The sequence below is a fragment of the Panicum virgatum genome, chromosome 6N (genome assembly GCF_016808335.1).
Source record: "Panicum virgatum strain AP13 chromosome 6N, P.virgatum_v5, whole genome shotgun sequence".
Taxonomy (NCBI): Eukaryota; Viridiplantae; Streptophyta; class Magnoliopsida; order Poales; family Poaceae; genus Panicum; species Panicum virgatum.
In genome coordinates, this window is record NC_053150.1 from 40,854,363 (window position 1) to 40,870,155 (window position 15,793).

General features: G+C 45.3%; 2 protein-coding genes across 3 annotated transcripts; one reads left to right on the forward strand and one right to left on the reverse strand.

Annotated features, from left to right (window-relative positions):
• The first annotated feature begins 8,108 nt into the window (after positions 1-8,108).
• LOC120679941 (chorismate mutase 2, cytosolic-like) lies at positions 8,109-10,782 on the forward strand. Its single transcript, XM_039961599.1, has 5 exons — positions 8,109-8,801; positions 9,819-9,905; positions 10,005-10,148; positions 10,254-10,346; positions 10,431-10,782. Exons 1-5 carry the CDS (start codon positions 8,520-8,522, stop codon positions 10,680-10,682), a joined length of 858 nt encoding a protein of 285 aa, XP_039817533.1. The 5' UTR covers positions 8,109-8,519; the 3' UTR covers positions 10,683-10,782.
• LOC120679942 lies at positions 10,769-13,890 on the reverse strand. Of its 2 annotated transcripts, XM_039961600.1 has the most exons (3): positions 13,787-13,890; positions 13,106-13,491; positions 10,769-11,868 (listed from the first exon to the last, which is right to left on the reverse strand). In XM_039961600.1, the coding sequence occupies exons 2-3, from the start codon at positions 13,484-13,486 to the stop codon at positions 11,557-11,559; spliced, it is 693 nt and encodes a 230-aa protein (XP_039817534.1). In that variant the 5' UTR covers positions 13,487-13,491; positions 13,787-13,890; the 3' UTR covers positions 10,769-11,556. The 2 variants fall into 2 exon arrangements, with proteins under 2 accessions (XP_039817534.1, XP_039817535.1); XM_039961601.1 differs by lacking the exon at positions 13,787-13,890 and having other exon boundaries at positions 13,106-13,753.
• Between the last annotated feature and the right edge of the window lie 1,903 nt (positions 13,891-15,793).

A 15,793-nucleotide genomic window follows, 5' to 3' on the forward strand; every position in this document is an offset into this window, starting at 1 on the left:
GCCCAATATCACGGGGCCGCGCGCAGCTGGGTTGCGCAGGCCGATTTGTATCGCCGAAGCTGAAGGCCCAGAATGGGAAGTCATCACTGATGGGCCGATGTGTACCGCCGCAGCTGAAAAAAGTAAGTTGGGCCGCAGCCAGGAGCCAGCGAGGGAGGAACTTTTTTCTTTTTTATATTTAAAAAAAATTAAAATTTCAAAAATATATGTCCGTTTTCAAAAATTTCAAAAATATACCCCGGTCGCCCTCCCATAGGGCGACAGGCCCAATGTGTAATTTTTTTTTTCAAATTTGCAACGAAGTCCCTGGAGAAAAAAAAAACAAGCCCCGTCGCCCGTTGGGGGGGGGGGGGCGACAGGGGCCTGTCGCCCGGCCCACGGGCGACCGCCGCTGGGCCCGGCCCACAGTCGCGGCAGGGGGCCTGTCGCCCCCCCCCCCCCCCCCCCCCCCCCCGCGGGCGACCGGGGTCTCCCCCCTTATAAAAGCCCCAGCCCTCCCATTCCCTCCTCATTTGAGCCCGAAAATTCCACCAAAAATCCAGAAAAAAAAGAGAGGAGTGAGGAGAAGGAAAGCGGCGAAGCCCTGCCGGATTCAGCACTTGTGATCTGCAGGTTAGTACATTTAGTTTAAATATTGTTATATTTAAGTTTTAAATATGAGTAATTTAATTTAATTAGTGCTATAGTAGATCCATTTAAGTAGGAGTTCAATGATACTTTAGTTTGTAGTTACGTAGTAGTAAATTAGTTTAGAAAATTAGTTCTACGCATTTATTATTACAATTGCAGTGCTATTAGAGACATGTTTATAAATTAATTATGATTTAGAATAGAATTTGGCATATGCAGTATAGAATTCGAGAGTCATCACGTAGTTATGAATACTTATACGTTATAGTTGAATTCCATACTTAGTTTTTACGGATTATTGAATAAGGTAGTGAAGTAAAGAGTATAACTCGATAAGTATTATGTGATATACAGATATGTCGAGCAAAATGCAGTTTCAAGTATTTTATGGTGAATACAATGTTATGTATGGGCCAAATGGAGTAGATCTTTCTGCCTTTAAGCGCACATCTAGCGGCATAGATAAACCTCTGGAAAGGAGTTTTGGTTCCATATGTAAGTGGCTGCAGCGTGTGTTCTATGTTGATCCGTTGACACATGTGATCACTGTCCAGTCTCTTGTTAATTGGGAGGTAGAAAGTGAATTATGGGAATTAATGATGATACACAGCACTTATGACTGGCAGAAGTACATGCAAGCAGCTCTAGAGCCTGGGTGGCCTCTGGCCATTCTTGTTCAAATCCGGGATAAGACACAAAATGAAATCCAACATTGTGCAGATCAAGGAACTCCGAGTATTCGAAGAGAGACCAATTATGTTGAGCAAGATGAGTCAGAAGAGACAGAAAACCAAAACATGGGACCACAGAACCTTGCTGATGAGGGAGAGAGGATACATAGCATTGTAGACGAGATGGAGGCAGAAGACCAAACCGCAATAGAGATGGAAGAATATGAGGACTCATCTGATGACGAGCAGTACTCATTGCCAAAAGAGTGGAAAGAGCATGGTTTTGGCAGTCATATCGCAGAAGATGTACGAAATCAGGAGTGGGACTACAGAGGGAATGAGGTAGTGTAAGGTGCAACATATCCAAACATTGAAGCCGTAAAAGATGCTGTGAGACTATGGGCAATCTCATTGAAACGAGAATTCAGAGTCGTGAAGTCTGGCAGTAAAGAATATGAGGTGAAGTGTGTGAATACTGGATGTCCATGGCGAGTACATGCATTCAAGGGAAAATGGAAGTCAAACTGGAAATGTTCCATTGTCACAGAGCACACTTGTTTGCTGTCAGAAGTTATTCCCTCGCATCGCAATATATCATGCGACTTTGTTGCAAAGCAAATGTATGGGTTTATTATGGACAACCTAAATTATGAGCCAAAAATGATTATTCGACACATTGAGCAGACTTACCAGTACACCATCAGTTATTTGAAGGCATGGCGGGCTAAACAAAGGGTGTTCGAGATGCGGTTCGGCACATACGAGGCATCATATGATAACCTACCTCGTATGTTATCCCAGGTTGCTGCTAGAAATCCTGGAAGCTTTTATGACACATACCTTTTACCAGCCGTGACTAGGGGACAAAGAATTATGCAACGAGCCTTCTTTTGCATAGGTGCTTCTGTTAGAGCATTTCAGTTTTGTCTTCCGGTGATCTGCATTGATGGCACATTTTGGACTGGAAGGTATAAAGGTCAGATACTCACCGCAATCGGTGTAGATTGTAACAACCAAATTGTTCCGCTCGCATTTGCATTTGTTGAGAATGAGAACATAGACAGTTGGTATTGGTTCCTTGAACGAGTGAAGAATCATGTTGTTGCTGCACGTCCAGATGTGTGCCTTATTAGTGATAGGCATGCAGGTATGCTGCAATCAATACTGAAATTGCAATGTGGAACTGCGACAACGCCTTCATTATGGCCTGATGTCCAAAACAGATGGTGCATTAGGCATATGGGTGCAAACTTCTATGAACACTTCAAGAACAAGGATCTTAAGAACCTGTTTAAGAGGTTGTGCACCCAAAATCAACGGAGAAAATTCAATGCATTATGGCAGATGCTTGATCAGTTGACTGCAGAGCTAGTGAAGGTAAGGGCATCAGGAGCAGGCACGAGTCAGGCTGCAGAGGCTAGGGATTCAATTGAGAAGCCATTTTCACACTGGATTCGAGGTGCACCTAAGGAGAAATGGTCATTCCTTTATGATACCAACGGAATACGGTATGGTATTCAGACAACGAACCATGCAGAGTGTTTCAATATGGTTATGCGTTCTTGTCGTGCCTTTCCACTTGTGGGAATTGTTGAGTTCATCATGTATGGGTGCATGAAGTATTTCAGAGAGCGTTACACGGCTGCAAGCATAAACATCAGCAACCCCCAAATTCAGTTTTGCAAAAGAGTGACACAATATATGCAAGAGAAGATTGAAAAGGCAAAATTGCACCGCGTCATATCCACAGGTACAATGAAGCATAGATTTGAGGTTCTATGTAAGGATAGAAGTGGTCGTGGTATCCGTAGAGATAGAGTGGTACAGGAGAGTTTGATTACAGTTGATGGCAAAGCATTCTGCTCCTGCATGAAGCCTAAGTTATTGCATATGCCATGCTCCCATCTCATTGCGGCATGTGCAGAGTCTGCGTTACAGCCAGGACTATTTGTTTCACCGTACTTCAGCAAGGAAGCAGCTGTATCCACATGGGGACATGAGGTATACGGGATTGGAATTGTGGGGCCTTTCACTCAGGATAATGAGAATAAGATGTTTATTCCTGATCCAGCCACTAAGAAAGGCAAAGGCCGCCGTCAGACACGTCGTATTCGGAATGATATGGACGAGTCGGAAGCAAGCAAGGCACAAAAACGTTGCAGCCAATGTGGATCATTGAGTCACAACTACAAGAAGTGTCCTTTGTTTCGACATTTTTTGTTTTTTTCCAGGTTACGTGAGGCCGGCCTACTGACTCTGAGCCGTCTTGTCGAGGTTGGGCCTATTCAGCTCGACCGATCCCTCCTGAAGGCGCTCGTTGACAGATGGAGGCCGGAGACACACACGTTCCACCTCCCGTGTGGGGAGATGACTCCTACGCTGCAGGACGTGGCCTACCTCCTCGGCCTCCCTATCGTCGGGGAGGCTGTAGGTCCGCGTGTGGTGGTGGCCTCATGGAAGGATGAGCTGGAGGCCCGTTTTGCCCTGGTTGACCGCGTGGATGAAGCAGGTCCGATCAACCCGCACCCGCGAGCAGCAGGTCCTTCGAAGACCTGGTTCCTACAGTTTACAGTACGTATTCATTCCAAATATAAATTTAATTGTTACAATTCACATGTTCCATTGATAGTTGAAACTATTTATCTTAATTGTTTATGCAGCCTGCCCTTTTGGCTGCGGATGCCGACGAGTACAGTGTGACCAGATCGCTGGAGGCGTACCTACTTTGGTTGTTTGGTTACATCATGTTCAACAACACTCATGGCAACTCGGTCGATAGGATTCTCCTTCCGTATGCACGGGAGATTGCGGATGGGGACGAGGACGTACCGCCCTACAGCTGGGGTGAGGCGGTACTTGCAGCCACCTACCGTGGACTCTGCGATGGGTCCATGAAGACACATGGGAACACTATCCTGTCAGGGTGCCCACTACTGCTACAGCTTTGGTCGTACGAGAGGCTAGCCGTTGGTCGCCCCCTGGTCAGCCACGAGCCTTACCACGGGGGCATGTACGGCGACGAGGAGGACGAGAGGCCCACTATGGGAACTATCTGGATCTGGTGTCAGGTATGTTCGCAACAAACCTAATTTTGTTATTCATTGTTACATGATGTATTAGCGCACTTTTAATTTTACTTATTCGGAATGCAGAGGTCCTGGGCACATGCGCGGGTTAAACGCGCATATCCTGAGTTTGTTTCGGAGCTCGACATGCTGACGCCCGAGGACGTTGTCTGGGAGCCTTACAGCCCAGAGGTTGTGGCTACCCGTGCACCAGCAGGCCTGTCTTCGCACTGCTCCGCGAATGCGAGCCTGTGGCTTACTTCCGCCGTCCTGGTTTATGACATCGCGGTTGAGGCATATTGCCCCTGGAGAGTCAGGAGACAGTTTGGGCAGCGCCAGGAGTTTCCGGTGCCCACCGCGTTGGAGCGTGTCAGTCGCCAGGACCACAGGTAATTATGAATGAACTTGGCTCATACATTCGTGTCGATTCTAACGATTCTTCGTGGTCCACTTTGTAGGTTGTCAAGGAGTGGCTTGCCGTGCTCTGATGATTGGCTCACCAAGATCCAGCCGTGGGTGGACCAATGGGAACAGGCAGACGAGCACTTGGTCCATCCAACAGGACCACACACAGATAGCTCCTTTAGGGCTTACCTCACCTGGTACTTACCCCGGACTCGGGCTCGTCTGGTTTTTGTTGACACTCACCCGCAGCCACACCAGGCGAGGCCTCAGGATGGCTATGCCCGACACCACGTGGAGGCACTAGCTGGCGCGGTGAGTCTCTTGATCATATTTGCATATATATATAATCATATTCATAAGATAATTCATGTGTTTGTAACTTTACTGAATTGATGCAGTTTCGCCTTTGCAACATGATGGAGACGGACTGCTCGACTTACCTGATGAGGGTACGTGCCGGATCCCCAATGACCCAGTTTGAGCAGATAGAGGCATGGTCGAGACAGCGTGATCAGTTGCGTCAGGTAACGCACAACTTCGGAAGCCGTGTGCAGTACGAAGACAGCCACGGGTCGTCTCAGGCGTCGTCGTCGTTCCCGTGTCCGTCGACCATACACGGGCCGACGTCGCAGTTCTTCCCAAGTACAGGTAACGTACATATCTCTTTAAAATTACATCAAGTGTTCCTACATATTTACTAATATCACATACAGGATACGATCCAGCTACTGCGTTCGGACATACTGGAATGTTTAGAGGGACAGCACCAGTTGGCGGACCGTATCCAGGGATGGTACCGGGGCCACAGATACCGGCGTGCACAAGTTAATTTATATTTCGTATTTCGGTTTCTACATGTCATTACGAAATATACGAGCGTACGCTAACATCCATATTTTTTGCGTAGGATTCTACCCCGATGCGGGCGCCGGACCTTCTTCTTCCTCCTTTCGACCAGATAACGAGACATTCACCTTAGACGACTTCGACAGCTTGAGTCCAGAAGAGCCTGCCGCGCAAGGTGACCCCGATGTCTTGGGGTATTCACAGCTAGGAGGAGCACCACTTGGGATCTCTCAGCAGCAGACACCGCAGCCCCTTGCGCGTCCTGAGCGACAGGTGAGGTTTCCGGATGTTCTCACCTACTCCGAGGGACATGTCCGTGCCCAGCAGAGGGCTAAGAGGGTCCGACGCCCTAGGGGTGGTTAGATGTATATGATGTTTATTTGTAATGAGATAGCTGTGGACCGCTTATTTGTATCCGATGTTTATGATTGTGGTAGGTTACTTGTCATTTGTTTTTATAGATATTATTTATGTGAACTTATTATGTTTGTGGGTTCCATAATGCTCGTGAAATAAGGGAAGTTCTTGCGATTTTTTTCCGTGATTTAATGAAGGACAAGTAACGTGCGGTAGGAGTTAGCGTCCGAGATCTTGCCGACGATGATGACGAATACACGCTCGAATAGCTCAAAATAGGTCCCTGCAAAAATAAAAGTCCGAGAAAAAAAAGGGGAGGGCGACAGGCCCCTGTCGCCCGTTGGGGGGGCGACAGGTCCCCCGCCTTTTTTTTTTCTCTCCAGGGACTTCGTTGCAAATTTGAAAAAAAAAATTACACATTGGGCCTGTCGCCCTATGAGAGGGCGACCGGGGTATATTTTTGAAATATTTGAAAACGGACATATATTTTTGAAATTTTAATTTTTAAAAAATATAAAAAAGAAAAAACGGCGCGAGGGAGATTGAGCTATTGTGGGCCTGCTTGGTTGATTGTGCTATTTGTGGGCCCAGGATGGCTTGTTTGTGTTTCTCGCGTAGTTGCGGTTGCCTTTTTTTCATTTTTATATTTTAAAAAAATAAAATTTCAAAAATATATATCGAATAGGGAAATTTTCAAAAATGGGTGCTTGTCGGCCCCTAATGGGCGACAGGACCTAAATGTAAAAAAAATTACATTTAGGTCCTGACGCCCAGGGCGCATTAAACAGTGAACTTGTAAAATCGATATAAAATCATAGAAAAATCGGAAAAAATACAAACTCAACTGTTCTGGATTCTATGAAACAATATCTACAACTTTTGTTACATAAAGTTTTTCATTTGATCAATGTATCTAAATCAAGAAAAATAGTTCTTATACCTAGAAAAATCTGAAATGATTCATTTGGTCTAGTTGTGCTTATCTAAAATTTACCAAACTTTTTTTATAGCTCTTAGGAAATAAAATAATGGTATTGTAAAAGTTATGGCTTCTAATACTCAGTATAGCAGCATGGATAAATAACCCATTTATAGTTCTTATTTTTTTTAAATATAAAAAAGAAAAAACCGCGAATGGGAAGTCATCATTGATGGGCCGATGTGTACCGCCGCAGCTGAATAAAGTAAGGTGGGCCGCAGCCAGTGCTATTGTGGGCCTGCTTGCTTGATTGTGCTATTGTGGGCCCAGGATGGCTTGTTTGTGTTTCTCGCGCAGTTGCGGTTACCGTTGTGTGGACCGCCAATCTTTTTTTTTTGAGGGGTGTGTGGACCGCCAATCTGGGTGCCCGTATACGGGGTTGGGCTGGATGTCATCACTGATGGGCTACTAAATTTGGGCTGTATCCGTGCAAAAGGATCCGTGGCGGCGCGCTGATAGTGCTTCTGGGCCGATGTGGTAGGGCCCGCTTGGTTGGGAACGACAGAACACAGAAGCGGCGAGGTGGGCTTCGCAGGCAGGCTTCTTTTGTGTTTGGGTTCTTGTAGATATTTTTCTGTTCCTTTTTTACTTTCCGTGAGCTTTGAATTCAAAGAGTTCAGATATCCTTCTCTTCATGGTCGGTATTGTTTTGCTCTCAAGCCGAGGGAAATATCCACGGCATTTTCAACGTTAGACCACAGCTTATTCAGCCGACGGCAGTATTATTCAGTCAAGATTGTAGGGAACTTGTTAATCTTCTCCATTATTGTCGACCTTTTTAGAGAAGTTATCAAGTTTTTGCAGCACGTGTAGCAATACCTAACTTTGCAAAGAGATCAGGATGATCTATGGCCGCCGATTAAGCGCATGCCAATATGCCATGGAACGTGGCACGTTCCATTTCAATTTTGATCGCTTAATCGTGGCTTATCTATCCAATTAGGTTAAGTGGCATACTTTTTCAGTAGTTTAGCGTGATGGTCGAGGGTGACAAGAATGCCACTTTGCAGGAAAGGAAATCATCCTTGATCTCCATAGTTGCATCATCCATCCATACACCACACAAAAAGCTCAAGCTCTGCAATCATTTCTAAGAGCAAGGTTTTCCCCTGTTCTAGTGGCCACTGTCATGAAAAAAAAACCAATACGCGCGGCCACTGTGAGTGTCAGGAGCTGCGCGGATGTCAGGACGCCACATCTGTTCACATCCATTTGACCTTGCAACTCGCCAACGGGGGAGAAGCTGTCTGACTTCTCATCTCATCCGTGCAGCTGCTGATGCTCGCAAGTCGCACCATCCTTCGGTTCAACGCTAATCAAGGAAACTGATTGGTGAATCATCCTGTTCATACTCCATCGTCCTCCCCTTTTGACCATCTCGTGGCCTTGTTTTCGGCAGCATTAAATACCCAGGGCGTCTTAATCTCCGAGCCGGCAAATCATCTCCCTCCCTCGTCGTCGTCGTCTTCTTCTCCCACCTGTTTACCTGTAAAGTCTCTCTCTCTCTCTCTCTCTCTCTCTCTCTCTCTCTCTCTCTCTCTCTCTCTCTAGACACTAGCAGCAGCAATGGCTGTGCGCGCGATTTCCACGCTGCTGGTGTGCACGGCGGCGCTGCTGCTGGCCGTAGTCGTGTCGCCGTCCGCCGGGCTCAGCCTGGACACGGTGAGGGAGTTTCTGACGCGGGAGGAGGACACCATTGTCTTCAGCCTCATCGAGAGGGCGAGGTACCCGCTCAACCGGCCGGCCTACGACCCCATCCACCTCGGCGACGGCGACGGCCCTGGCCGCCGCCTCAACGCCTCCTTCGCCGAGCTTTTCATCCGCGAGTCCGAGGCCGTCCAATCCAAGGTACAATTCAATCGACAATCCACTCGTGTTCTTGTTTCAGGTAGACTTCAGGTTTTGTTTTCCGAACAATGAAGAAGAAGAGTTCTATTCGCGAGCTCGCTTCTTTTTCGTGCTGCTTAAGTGTTCGTCGGCATGGTACTAAAAAGAAAAAAAAAACCTGTTTGTCGGCATTGCCAGTGGCTGCATATGGCCGGCGATCTATTAAAGTACTATTTGGATTGTCTGGACTTGTTTAACATGCGCTGACCTGGGCGTATGAAAATCCTGGTCAAATGTCACAGTTTCTCTGGGGAAGGTGTTGACTGATGCTAATTAATTCGTTCCCTTTCAAAAAAAATTTGAGCAATCTTTGATCCAGGGAACAAAGAGGTGTTTTTAAAAAGGGTAGCCGGCCAACAATTTTTTCGTTTACGGATTAAAGTAATATGAAATCTGAAAGTTTCTTCAACCCTCTAAATCACAAATATAAGTCAATTTGTGATTGTTGTTGGTCAAATGTTTTAAACTTTGATTATTTGTACTTACATAGACTGGTAATAAGATCGGTGCTAGAGCTTCATCATGAGAAATACTTTGATGATATATAACCTATTTATTTCAAATAGGTAATACGTCTGTCCTTAAATATGCTTAGTTCAAGCATGACTAATTTGCTGGTTCTAAACGTCATATATTTAAAATTTTAAAATGGAGGGTTGCTTAAAACATCAATATCTAAAAACAAATATTGATTGACAACCTAAGATGTTTCTAAATCATTATAAAAAATTTGATAAGAAATAATATATTTTCATAGATATTGGTGGTAGACGTATATTTGTGATGAGAGAAGTTTTTTGCATCGGAATTTGAATCCAGAATTACAGTCATATACTAAGTTCTAACGGCAAGTTTTCCTGCACTGCTACTTTCGTTGGCATCAAGCAACAAAAAAAATGCGTGAATTGTGACCAAAGATTTGAAGTGTGTGCTAATTGTGCTTCACTAATCCTGAGTTACCGTTGAACTTTTACATAGGCCGGAAGGTACCAAAGCCTACAAGAGATTCCATTCTTCGCTTACAGAGTTCCTTTCACTCTGGCACCTCCATACAACTTCACACGCGTAAGCATTCAGCTGCCATTGCTGAAAAGAAAATGATACATGGAAAAGCATTTCTGAAACGATCTCACTTAACTCATAAACATGATGCTATAACTCCAGGAGTTGTATCCTGCGGCTGCCTTTGTTAACGTCAATGATGCTATTTGGAGCATGTACTTCAACGAGCTGCTCCCTCTGCTGGCCAAGAATGGCGATGATGGCAACTATGCTGTGACTGTTGATTCAGATATTGCATGTCTTCAGGTAAACAGAGCAACTTTATACTGCAAATTCCCGAAGTGGCATCACAAATGTGCAATTTGGTAGTTGTAAAAAATATTTACACTGAAAATGTCATTCCTCCTGCAGGTGCTTTCAAGAAGGATCAACTATGGCAGGTATGTGGCAGAAGTGAAGTTCAGAGGCGACCAGCAGACCTACACCAGTTTAATTCAGGCCAAGGTATTCACTGTTTACAGAGCATCAGGTGATCAATTGGAGACGTGAAAGTTTAAGCCAATTGAGATTACCATTTAACATTTGCAGGACAGAGATGCTCTGATGAAACTATTGACATCTGAAGCTCAGGAAGATGCCGTAAAGAGAAGGGTAGAGAAGAAGGCCACAGTGTTTGGCCAAAGCGTAACATCAGATGGACCAACTGAAACTGGTGTTAACAACAGCAGTGAAACCAACTTCAAAGTTGACCCTTCGCTTGTTTATAAACTGTATGACCAATGGGTGATTCCGTTGACTAAACAAGTGGAGGTGGAGTACCTTCTCCATCGTCTCGATTGATTGAATCAAATGTGCATCCAACTAACCTATTTGTACACAATGGTCATGAATTGCTGTTGCACGACAGCATTACGCAATAAGAAACATGCAGAATTATACACTTCGAGATCTTTCAATATTATACTATTTTCGTGACATGGATAACAATTTTAATTAGCGACTAACAGGAGTACATGACATCAAAAATTGCCAAAAGGATGCAACAGAAAATACATAAAAGAGGAGGGGGTAAATATGCACTCCACAAATGGAGCTGAAGCTGTGAAAGAAGTGGGTAAACAGGCATCGGATTTCCCCAAGGCAATGCCTACTTTGCAAAAGGGGAGGCCGATGGCCATATAAGCTGCTTTCCAGTGAAGTACTATGGCAACACCAAGTCTACAAGTTAGAACAATCAACAGATCATACCAATACTAGTAGGCCACAAAAGAGTCAAATTCTTGCAATTTGATCCCAAATGCCAGGAGATCAGCAAGGCTGGATAAAAGAAATGCACTCCCATCCTTCAGTTCTTTACACTTGCCTCAAATTGCAACATTATCGTTAGCAAATATGTCCGCCACTGCATCTCAACAATATGCACTGAGCACTGCCTGCTATTTCTTCCCACCAAGATGAGAGGCAACTGTGGTGCTGTTGCCTTCTATGAATTGGGCTTCTACTGTCTGTTGGTGCCTTCTGCCTCGGAGGTGGCTCTCCAAGTCAGACTCAGATGTACAGTTAGCCTTGCAGACGCTACAATTCCATCTTGAGGCGGGTCTTTGGTCCATGTCAACAAGCTGTAGCTCTTTCTTATCATACACCTCAGCTTCCTTGCTTTCTCTCCGTAGAACTACTGAGTTCTCTTGGTGCCTCCTGCCTTTCAGGTGATTCTTTAGGTCCAATTCACCTGAACACTTAACTTGGCAAATGCTGCAATCCCAAGCAATTGGATTGTGCTGCATGCCATGGTTAGCTCTGTTGCCATCCTCTTTGGTTCAGCAGCTTCGTTAGCCCATTCCAACTCTGCTACATTTGACTGGTGCCGGACGCCAGCACAATGCTCCTTGAACGAGACTTCACTGAATGTATTCACGTGGCAGAGAGCACAAATCCATTTCCCAGATGATCTTTTCTTGTTTGATGTTGAAGTTTCAGCAGTCCTTTTCCTCTTAAACCCAGAGAATGTCTTCTTAGGTAGCCTAGCCTGCTTAATGACAAGTTAGTTTTCAATAACAGGATGTAAGCATATGACAATGCCAAAAGAAAATTTTCTACCATCTTCGACATATACTTCGTAGCTATACATTTTACCACAATAATTGGGCACTAGATATATTAAATGTCAGTACCCTATTAGGATATATGTAGCCTCTACTTCCAGTGATACTTCACCAGTCTAGAATTTCAATATGAAATCAGATGTACTCTTAGAAATCAAATGTACTCTGCCTAGTCTCTACTTTATCATTTAAATTGTTCTGACGAGAACCCAGGCAGCATATGAAACAAAAAAAGCACATGCAGGCATACAGGATACTTGCAAGCTCATATTCAGTGAATACTAGAAGAAACATTGGATCTGAGAAAAGTTAAAAGTTTGGATCATTCTCCAGACTATATCTGGGACTGCTATTTTTGGAGCAGATAATCACACCATGTCAAAAACTGTAGGAACACTAGTATCTTACAATGTATTTTGTGTACAATCCATGCATTGATGAAGGTCTATGTTCGACATTTCAACACAGTATTAGAGCTGAATTCACATGATTTACATAATTTGTTGCTAGTCCATAGCCAAAAGGCAAAAGAACACCCTATTACTTCTTGCTAAGCATACTAATGCGTAGCGCAATATTAATTTTTAAGGGAAACATAACACTGAAACCACGAAGCTTCAATATTAGGGTGGCAACAATTATTAAAGCCCAAAACCAATATCTATCATAGACCTAGAGTCAAAGGTCAACAGGGGCCCTATTCCAGAAGTTAAATTAATGACATTAGCATAAGACTGATATGGATCAACTTCATGGTTTTTCAATACATGAAAAATGCACACATTAAATCAGTGGCATGCTTAATCGCTAGTCCCAAGATAGGGGGATGATAAACTTCCTTGCATGACAAGCTAAATCCAAATTAAACATATCTGCATAGATAGTCAAAACGAATACTATACTACAAACAGGCTCGAAAGCCTCTTTCATAAGTTGGCATGACATGCTTCAAGAACAGAACTAACACCTGGGAGATATGGGAAATTGTTAACCAATTTTCAGTTAGTGTGCAATATATTTGGCTTTATAAGAGGGCAACAGTTGCAGTGTTGTAGGCTTGTAGCAAATGGTTGCACACAAACCTTGAACATTGCAACATTTCTAGATTTTCAACACGTATATACAACAGATGAAATTTAAGAAGTGAATGCATAAGCTCACCCAGTCAATGAACGCATCCTCATCTGCTGACCATTTATGCCATGGAGGCTGATACCATTCATCAATGCAATCTTTAGCAGAGTGTCTTGGCACCAGCAGACCTCCGGGCGTCATCACACCCTCTTTCAAGCAAGGTTCCAGCAACACTGGCAAGCGGGGGCAGAGCTGAGCCCCTTGCCGCGCAGGGGATGTGTCATGGTGGGGTAACGCGGTCAGCTCGAGCCCTGGACGGATACCCAGGGGCAGGGGACCGGCTTGCTCCTTTCCAAGCTCGCGCCGAACCACGGGCTCCAACTCCCGCCGCTCGGCCAGTTCGGACAGGATGATCTCCTGGAGAATGCTCTCCTTCACAAGCTCCCACCGGAGCGCGTCAAACGACATTCACCCTGCATCCCCAGCGCCACCGCTGTTAGCCTCTTCACCGGGCGGCATGTCATCAAGATAATCCGGTAAGATCGCTAAAAATTTCTCGTCAATCAAACATGATATCCTCCAGCTTGCGATCAAAATTAAGCTCTAACAATTAAGTAATCGCTTGATTTTGTCATCATTTAACCGATCGAAATCCGCCACGATTCCGTAAACCCTAGGACATCGAGAAGAGTACCAACAACTATCGAGAAGATGAACTGATTCGGTGGCGAAAATCGGAAACGAAGGCAAAAGGCAAGTTTCCATCACCGTGCGGGGGAGAATGGTCCGGGAGGCGGTAGGCGTCGTCGCGGCGGGCCGTAGCGGCGGCGCGGCGGGCGATCTCCATGGTTAGGCTATCTCCAACCATTCCCTCCATCTAACTCCCCTCAAAGATACTATTTACTATATTTTACTACCTCTCTCCAAAAGATTCCTCCCCCTATAACTCCTTCTCTCCAACCATTCCCCCCATATCTATTCCCCCTATATACTATCACTCATTAACTAACTATTTATTTAACATTTTTGAATTTAAAAAAAATCATACAATATTTGTGCTGTCATAATACACATTATCATCATGTTATAAGGCTCAAACAAAATTAATATCGTGAAGAAACGATTTGATTAAAAATATAGGGGGAGTTGAAACTCACCCTATACATGGGGGAGTTTCAACTCCCCCTGTATATAGGGGGAGCTGTGGGGGGAGCCGTTGGAGGGCTCGCTCCCCCCAAACCCCCCCTACGTAGGGTGGGGGGAGGGATACGGGGTGCCCTTGGAGCTAGCCTTAGGGGGCGAGGGTTTTGGGGGGCTCGGGGCTTCTAGCCGCGTAGAAGGGGGAGACGGGACGGGTTTTGGGGGGCTCGGGGCTTCTAGCCGCGTAGAAGGGGGAGACGGGACGGGCCGCGGGTGGAGGTGTTTGACTCGGCTTTTTTTTTACATTTTTATTTTTGAGTGGCAATCGTCCGAATATTACTATTAAAAGGAAAAAGATGATTGGTGCACCGGTTCAATTAGTTAAGAGGCCGATTTGCACCAATTAAAATATAAGGGATGAATTTCACACTTCTTCAATACTTGAGGGATGAAAAATACACTTTTTCCCTATTAAAATGACGTCTACAACTTTAGCACTCTTATCTCGTGGTTCTTACATTATTTACCACATTTGTCTATGTAGCACTCCACGGCAGACTGACATGCTGGCGCCCAGTCAGTAGGGGCAGGCGAAATGTCCTTCCTACCCCTCACCTGCTTCTCTCTCCCTGTCTGACAGTCGGGTCCCACAGCTCCTCTCGCTGTCAGGTGGGCCTACTTATCAGATTCGTCTCCCACCTCCCGCCATTGGCGGGCCCAATAGGTGGGCCTGGTATGCCTTGGCATACCTAGTTTTTTGGCCCAGCAAGAAAAAAAATTTCCCTTGCAAGCCCAGCCCAACCAGTTGCAATCAAGCTCCACCAATCGACACCACAAACCACACTGTAAGGATCACCGGGGTGTCCGACTCTAGAGGGGGAGGGGGTGAATAGGGTCGCTAATCGCTTTTCTATCCTAGGGCTCAATCTAATTGCATAAGATAAACCTAACACGTCCTACACATGCTAGTTATGACTAAGGTTTATCTATGCTACCCTCTACTTACCCCAAAAGACTTGCAACCTATAGCCAATCCTAATCAAACTAACTAGGAAAGTAAAAGTAAGCAAGGAAGAGTAAATGCGGAAACGTAATGCGGTAAGGGAGAGGATATGCAAACTCCCGTGAAGACACCAAGACACACGATTTAACGTGGTTCGGTTAGGACACCAAAGTCCCTCCCTACGTCCACGGCCACTTGTCCAACACGAACAAGTGTGATGCCAAGTCTCTTCGCTTGATCACCGTCTTGTGTTCGCCACCAAGGCTTCCGGCAAACAAAGGCTAAGTGACGCCAAGTCACAAAGACAAGGTCACCGCCACCGTCTATCTCGAAGCGTCACCACGGCACCGTCTTCACTATCTTGGAGCTTTAACACCAAGTAGGGGCCTCCTTCCCCGCACAAAGTGTCGTTGCCACTCCACACCAAGTCAGAGGGTCATACGACGAGTACACAAGGTGCTTGCCGCAGCAAGGCTTTCTCTCAAGCTAGTTCTCTCAAGAACTAAGCCTAAACAAGCACTAAGCACTCTCACAAGTGTGCTTAAGCCTATATGATGTACAATGAAGCTCTATGGTGGTTGGAGATGTTCTTGGGTGTGTATGAGATGTCTAGCAACTCCAGCACACTTCAA

Bases quoted from the DNA above. Each gene is read 5' to 3' on its own strand.
- LOC120679941 (XM_039961599.1), top strand. From the start codon at position 8,520: ATGGCTGTGCGCGCGATTTCCACGCTGCTGGTGTGCACGGCGGCGCTG. The intron at 9,906-10,004 runs GTAAGCATTCAG...CTATAACTCCAG, and splicing joins CTCCATACAACTTCACACGC to GAGTTGTATCCTGCGGCTGC. The intron at 10,149-10,253 runs GTAAACAGAGCA...TTCCTCCTGCAG, and splicing joins CAGATATTGCATGTCTTCAG to GTGCTTTCAAGAAGGATCAA.
- LOC120679942 (XM_039961600.1), bottom strand. From the start codon at position 13,486: ATGTCGTTTGACGCGCTCCGGTGGGAGCTTGTGAAGGAGAGCATTCTC. The intron at 11,869-13,105 runs GTGAGCTTATGC...GTCATTAAGCAG, and splicing joins AGGATGCGTTCATTGACTGG to GCTAGGCTACCTAAGAAGAC.